General features: G+C 44.4%; 1 protein-coding gene across 1 annotated transcript in view; it reads left to right on the top strand.

Annotated features, from left to right (window-relative positions):
* MYO5A (myosin VA) overlaps positions 1-7,943 on the top strand; it is a 124,817-nt gene that overhangs the window by 70,288 nt on the left and 46,586 nt on the right. The window contains exon 25 of the mRNA XM_013006341.2: positions 6,227-6,340. Within this exon, the coding sequence (XP_012861795.2) occupies positions 6,227-6,340 (114 nt within the window). The remainder of the gene's footprint in view (positions 1-6,226; positions 6,341-7,943) is intronic.

The raw sequence follows: 7,943 nt of genomic DNA, 5'->3' as shown, positions 1-7,943 counted from the left end.
GCTGCACCCGGTGCAACCATCACAAAACAAGAGACCCGAGAACTAGAAAGGCGAGGCTTCACCACCCATTTATCCCTCCGCCTTTCATCCAGCCCCACATGTGATTATCGGCCAGGCTGGCACAATTAACTAACTCAGAGCCCCAATAAATTGATTAAAAAAAAAAACATTCCAAAGGTATAAAAAGGTTGTTAAAATAGTAGAATGAGCCCCCATGCCCTGTGGATGGTTGTTAATTGTCTTCAAACCTTGACACCCGGGGCAATAGAATGGGACTGTTAGGGTCCATAGGGTTTGCTCTGGTTGATCTTCACAAATAGATTGGCAGCTCTTTCTTCCACCTCGCTCTCAGGCTAGAAGCTCTACTTAAACCTGTTCAGCCTTATAGCAGTGTGCAAGCTTCCACTGACAGATGGGTGGTGGCTGCACTGAGGCATTGGCTGGGCGTTGAACCAGGTCTCCTGTATGGAAGGGGAGAACGCTGCCACTGACTCACTCCTATTTACCCATACCAATCACTCACTTCCAATATGGTCAACACAGCCCTACCTGCATCCCATGGGTTATTTTAAAGCAAGTACTAGAAGTCAAATACGTTCATCTTAAAATACATAGTCAAACACGTTTAAGACTAGCTTATGACATCGTTTAAATTGAATACAACTGGATATTGTTTTATGGATTGAATGTCATGATCCAAATTTTACCTGTGGAAGAAATATTTATATAGTTGAGTTTTTCTTCTTCCTGGTTTCCTTGTAATTTCAAAAATATCTTCAGAGACAAGAAGCCTCTACTTGTAATAAAAGTTACTTAAGAATTTCTATCTCAAGGACACTTCTGCATTGGCAAATGTACCTTTTTTGTACTTTAACTGTTCTGCTGGCCCTCCCTTTTCTACTTGTCCTGCTATCAGAGAACCAAGAGTTCTCTAGCTCGCTTGTTCTCTGCAAGTATCCATCTTTAAGGTAACCTTCTGGTGCAAATGGCCAGAAATGTTCTGAAATCTCTCTTGCAAAGAGCAAGCTGATTTGGTATGTGTGGAGGAGAGCCTTCCCTACTCTCTGAATCTCCTTACCAGGTTATTTAAAATATAAGTGACATTTTCAAAGTTAAAAGGAAAAGAGATATGCAACAAAGGACATAAATCTAGCCCCTTGCGGATGAAGAGAGGCTAATGTAGATTGTAGAGTTGCACATTATTTCAAATATCTTTACTACTCTGCCTCTAGCTCATATGTGACAGAGCAATGAGCCATAGGCATGGGTGGTTAGGATCCGACTGTAATTGACAAATTGAAGTCTTGACTTCGTTAGTCTTGCCTCTCTTGATTGGCTTATTGCATGTGACCTCCTTGAGGCGTCTCTTTCGCCTTGCTCCCATTCCCAGCTTTCTCTACCAAATCCTTTCCCTCTGCCTTTCAGCATTCATCCTCCCTCTGCAGAGTTCTTGGGTGTATTTTTTTCCTCCTGCTGTGAGACAGCCTCACCCACATTCACAGTTCATCCATGCTTCCTGTAGAGCTGGTGCCAAGCTTTGTGACTCACAGGGTTTTTTCTGAGGTTCCTTAGGGTGTTAACAAATGAGGTTGGGAAAAGCGATTCTGCACTCCAAATAAATGCGGAATCGACCAGCTGAGACAGAGTGAAGGCGGAGCTTTTCTCTACAGAATTCCTTGGAGACTTCAGTAAGAAGTGCTGTGTGAATCTTGGAAAAGTAGGAGAGATCATTGTGTACCTTGTATTGGAGAAGATGCCAAAAAGTGGGTGGGAAAATAGACGGGAAAGATAATGGAGTTTTCTGGAGCAGCCTTCTATCCATCACTAGATGAGCACATTCCAGAGACCTTTCTGAGGCCAAAGCCCTTGCAGTAAGAGAGACAGCAGTCTCTTTGATAAAGACCCACCAGTAACCGCCTTTCTCCAGTTCCTTAGGGCCAGCACCCTTCCTGCTAGTCAAGTCTCCTCCCCCTTTCCCTTCTGTTGCAGGAAGATATGCAGGGAGCACTGCAGCTGCTTGACTTCTTGTTTCTTCATCCACTTGACTCACCATTGTTATGCAAATGGTCAGAGGAAAAGGAAAATAGAAGGGAGATTGGGAATTATTTTGCTTTACACTTACTTTTTTGGTTGTTGTTGGCAGTTCTTTTTTTTTTGGTTGTTTTTTTTTTAACAGTTTTATTGGCATATAATTCACAGATCATACAATCCAATAGTGCAGTCATAATAAAGAGCTGTAAGATCATCACCACAATCAATTTTAGAGCATTTTCTTGTTTCTTAAACTCCTTGTTATTAGCACCCCATTTCCCTACAACCAACCTCTCCTGCCATACCCCCACAAAACTATTACCCCAGTTACTGTTTCTATAGATTTACCTATCCCGGTAAATTTCATATATAGAAAAATATACAGCCCACCCCCCTTCCCCACTAACAACAATAGTAAAGTACAACAAAGTAAAAACCTTGTTCGAAAAGAAGCAGAAAATATTAAAAACTTTTTAAAAAATTTTAATGAGTCAAAAGATCAAATGATAAGGTATTAAATTTTAGCCTACCTGTATCTGCCATAATCCATTTTCCAATGCACTCTGCATGATAGCAATGCTGTTCACGGAGGGGCTTCATCAGAAACTTAATCCATGTATGGACCCTGCAAATGGATTTGGGGCTTTCACTGTCATCCATAGCCTTCTGCAAACCAGGTGTTCACAGTTTAAGCGCTTGGCGTCCCCGCCTCTGAGTTTGGATTTATTATTTACAATCCTTGGATCACACAGGCTGGTGTGCTTCTTCCATGTGGACTTTGTTGACACCTCACTTAGATAGTTGCTTGTTTGAAGAGGTCTTTAAAACCCCAGACACTATTCTTTCTGATAGCTGGGCACCATCTAATTTCTTAACCACACTTTGCTATGGCACCTATATATCTTTAGTGGTCTCTTCAGGAGGGTGAGCATCAAGCAGGGCCGGGTCATAAGAACAAATTGCTTTACATTGGGGTTAGAAACAACTGTGTTGACTCACTTTTTTTTTTATTAGATCTCATTGTCTAGCTTCAGATAGAACCAGAATTATAGTCTTTGGACAAAGGATTTTAAAATTTGGCTATGTGATATATAACCAAATTAACACACTGATAACGTTATCTCTTTTAAAGAATTGTTTTTCTTTTTGTAACGAACGTGTATGTCACAAGAGAGCACTATCTTATTTTATTCTTTGGCTAGAACGTCACAGCTAAAATTTGGCTGGCTGGCTCATATGACACTGACGTTGTTCTGCAAACTGAACTCTCGCTCCGCAACCTGGAGCTATCGAAGCATTTTAGAGTAAACTAACTTGGCAAATGGATAGCAGGACATTTTAGGAATGGACGGGCTGCTTCTAAGGCTTCCTGTAATTCATGCGATGTGTGTGTGAAAAAGAGTAGTGAGCAAAGAGTGCCCCTGGCAGCCAGCGTAGTGGTTCCTGGTACCAGACTGCGTTACGGAAGTTCACCCTGTGACCATTCGTCTGCACAGGGAACGCAAGGGCAGAGGCTAAGGAGAAGACTGATCCGTGCTAAGGAGTGTCACCGCAACCGTGAAAGGATAATGCGTCAGGGCAATCCACGTTTGCGACGTGTTTGAAGGGACATGACTTCTAGAGTAAGGGTGGAATCCAGCATGCCAGCAGTGGCTTCGTAAGCCTTGGCAACACGGATACAACAGGTTCCAGAGGAGAAAGAGTTACGGGAGAAATCGAAGTCGAGGAAGAGGATGAGTGAGGTGCAGATCACTCATCACGTCAATGGTGTGTCCTTGTCATGGAGTCGCACGCAGACAGGGAAACAGAGTCCTGAAACAGGGATGTGTTACAAAATGACTGCAGGGACCTACGTGTTAGAGCTGCAGCCCACCCCAAACCAGCCAGTAGTTGCTGATCCGCTCCAACTCCCAGTGACCCACGCGTGTCAGAGTACCACTGGGCCGCATAGGGGCTTCTTTTTTTTTTTTAATCGTTTTATTAGGGGCTCATACACATCTTATCACAATCCATACACACATCAATTGTGTAAAGCACATTTGTACATTCATTGCCTTCATCGTTCTCAAAACATTTGCTCTCCACCCAAGCTCCTGGCATCAGCTCCTCATTTTTCCCCTCCCTCCCCGCTCCCCCCTCCCTCAAGAACTCTTGATAATTTATAAATTATTATTTTGTCATACCTTGCCCTGTCCGATGTCTCCCTTCACCCACTTTTCTGTTGTCCGTCCCCCAGGGAGGAGGTTACGTGTAGATCCTTGTAATCGGTTCCCCCTTTCCAACCCACCCTCCCTCCACCCACCCAGTATCACCACTCACACTACTGGTCCTGAAGGGATCATCCTCCCTGGATCCCCTGTGTTTCCCATTCCTATCTGTACCAGTGTACATCCTCTGGTCTAGCCAGATTTGTAAGGTAGAATTGGGATCATGATAGTGGGGGAGGGGAGGAAGCATTTAGGAACTAGAGGAAAGTTGTATGTTTCATCGTTGCTACATCGCACCCTGACTGGCTTATCTCCTACCCGCAACCATTCTGTAAGGGGATGTCCAGTGGCTTACAAATGGGCTTTAGGTCTCCACTCCGCACTTACCCCATCATTCACTATGGTAAGATTTTTTGTTCTGATGATGCCTGATACCTGATCCCTTCGGCACCTCGTGATCGCACAGGCTGGTGTGCTTCTTCCATGTGGGCGTGGTTGCTGCTGATAGGGGTTTCAATAGCTGATGCTTGAAGTAGACTCACAGGTCTTTCTTTTGAGGCACCTTAGGGTGAACTTGAACCTCCAGTGTGTCATTCAGGAGATGAGCATGATAACCATTTGAGTCACCAGAGGGGGCACGATGGCAGCAGCAGTTAACCTGATCAGCATGCCGGTCCTGTACTAGCACTACGCTAAACTCGTTACCTGGACTGCCCGCTTCTGTGTATTTTCAGCGGTCTCGCTGCTCTGGGGTCTTCCCTAGGCGTTGACGTGTGGGTTGGGCCAGCACTGGTGATGTACTGACCCTGCGTGCTGGGTTCCTTATTGCCACACGGTTGCGTCTGCTCTATGTAAGTCTGGATACTGGCGGGAAAGAGACAAAGCCACTCTGTGTGGCTTCTGACTCTTTCCCTGCAGTGGAAGAGGGAGTAAAGGAATTGGACGGGTCAGAAAGTTCTCAGAGGCCTGTGTGAAACTCTCATGATCTATAATGCTGTGGGAGCCAGACCTCTTATCCTGGGGGGTGTCTTAGGAATGAAGGTCGCAACCTAGCTTTTCTTATTCCTTCTTTCTCCAAGTCACTCTCTAACCTCTTTTTTAGCAGTTGCTGTAATATTCTATTTCCCAGGAGCTTCTTGAATACTGACAATACTGGGTGTCCACAAAGTGGCCTCTGGACTCTCAGGCGTTAACAACCCAGGGATTGCCATGGGTTCTCAGAGCAGCTTTCTCATCTCTGCACTGCCCATCCCTCCCACAGCTCACTCTGCGATTTAGCTTCATGCTTGTATAAAAGTGACAGAAACTATAGTCACCCATGTGAAGCCCACACTCCCGTCTCCCCCTGGAAAACCATTCGTGCTCCATCGCAGTACAGGAAAGAGCCACCGCTAGAAGAGGCCAGCACGATTGGCCAAGTCAGGGTCAGCAAAGACAAGGAAGGGCCTTAGAGAGATGGAGTGGCCCCGAGCCTCGACAATAGACGTGAAAGATTGTGTAGAGGGCACAAGAGCCAACAGCGTTTCATTCGGTTGCATACCTGAGTCATGACTCAGAGCTGACCTGGGGGCAGCTACCCGCTGACGGCAACAGCAGAGCAGGGAAATGACTGCATGCCATCGCCTGTGCTCTTTGAACTTTGAACTTTCATTTGATCACAATACTACTGCCAGCCCTTGGAGACTGAGGTATCAGACCCTGTGCTTCAGCCAGGGTGACTGGCCACTCACAACTTACAAAAGCCAAAGGGGGCTCTGCTCAGGATCACAGGTACTTTCATCAGGAGTTAGGTTTTGTGACTGCTGAACACACCATTCTGGGCTTTCCTTCTCTTCTTTTGAGGGGCCCAGCCGGTGGCCCTCCTTTAACAGGTTGGTGGAGACAAGTTGGGCATCGGTGTAGCCAGTCAGTGAGTGGTAGTCAAGGTCTACCTGTTGTCGTGTAAATTTCACCAGCTAATATGCTTGCCTGCTGTAATTGCCTTGCAGAATGTCTCTAAGCCTGGACACAGAAGAACAGACTCCACCCACAGCAGCAATGAGTCTGAATACACCTTTAGCTCTGAATATGCAGAAACTGAAGATGCTCCAATGAGAACAGAGGTAAATATTTAGATACCTGTTCCTAAAGGTCAGGTGTGACTTGCAGCACCCAGGTAACATTCCCGATGCGGAGTGGACCCCAGTTGCCCATACGCGCAGTGTTGGTTCTGAATCGTTTCTTCTTCATGGGTGACTTCTAGGTGCTTCGTTAGCTGTGTACATGCATGCACATCGCCTATATTTTTGGTGAATATATATTTATTTTATGGTTAATTTTATTATAATTTTGATGACCTTTGTCATTAGCTTTTACACCTTGATGTAGCCCATGTACCAAGAATAGAGCCTGTCAGGAATTTCAGACTCAGATTACTTTTTTAAAGTAATCCCTTCTCGTTTGAATATTTTTAATACCAGTGCCCTGAATTTTAGCAAAACCGCTGCCTCTGTTTAATGCCAGTTTTCACCAGTATAATTTTCTCCCATAGACACGCGTGGAAAATCATTTCGAAACCTGCTTTAATGTTTTATGTCATGGCATATTGCTCTAAGTATAAGATTTTAAACTAAATTACCCCCAAATCAACGTTCACATCTTCTTTTCAAATCTACACCTCGTTCCAGTCATGGGTGGTTCGAGCACACCTCCTCTATTTTTATACCATGTTCTGAGAAAATGCCCAAGTCAGAAATAGACCGCTTCCGACAGACCAGCTGAAGAAACCGAAAGTTTATTGCTTTCTTGCTCTACTTATTTCGATGGGAAACATTTCTTTAAAGCAAGCAATCTTTCTGTTAAGTGAAGCTTCAGAGCGTGGTAATGACAATCATGGTGGAAAGCGGTTTGTCTGCTGTTTTGTCTCTTTGTGAGGCTTCTTCAGTCCATTGAACATGGTTCTAACTCTCGCGGGGAACAAGCCAATTTCTGGAGGGCGGACGCGAAGTCCGAAACTCTAGGCTAGGTGACAGTCCGGAGCCGCCGCAGCCCATGGAAACCTAAGCTTCTAAAAGAGAAGATTCGTGGTTGACTATTTTCACTAGAATGGTGTCATTAGTCCTGGTGGCCTTTGATTGATGATTCTGCTGTCCAACTTCATATCTGTCAAATCTAGGGATAGAGTTACACGTTTATTTGTGAGGTGTATAGAAATAAGTTTCTCTATGTGTGAAATTCTGTGCTAATTTTATATTCAGGCAAGATACTATCTCTGTTCTGCTAAGTCAAGACAGGTGTTAGGCCCAAGACCTAAACTTCATCTTACTGATGAGCATTACAGAGTAGAGCTAAAAAAAGTTAGGTCTGATTCATTTGTAGGTTAATAATCCTGGCAGCCTAAAGATGCTCCATTAGTTCAGTGGATTCTTCGTGTTTTCCTTAGATCCAGATACAAACTGAACTTCCTTCTACTCACAACTCACAAAAGACTCCCTATAATTAGTGAACATGAAGTGTAGTCAAACTCACGAACTGTCAAAGAAATACAATAAGTATAATAATAAAATACCACTTTAGGTCGGTCATTGTATTAGTCTAGGTACTTTGGAGAAACAAATCCATGGCAACTCACGTATAAGAGAGAGTTTTATGCAAAGAAAATGTGCATCACGAAAACATCCCAACCCAATGCTGCCCAAGCCCACAAATCCAACATTAACCCATACC

Source organism: Echinops telfairi, unplaced genomic scaffold (assembly GCF_000313985.2).
Source record: "Echinops telfairi isolate 266 unplaced genomic scaffold, ASM31398v2 ScPeMD7_8;HRSCAF=38, whole genome shotgun sequence".
Lineage (NCBI taxonomy): Eukaryota > Metazoa > Chordata > Mammalia > Afrosoricida > Tenrecidae > Echinops > Echinops telfairi.
Note: the sequence above shows the minus strand (reverse complement) of the source record. Positions and strands in the feature narration are given on the sequence as shown.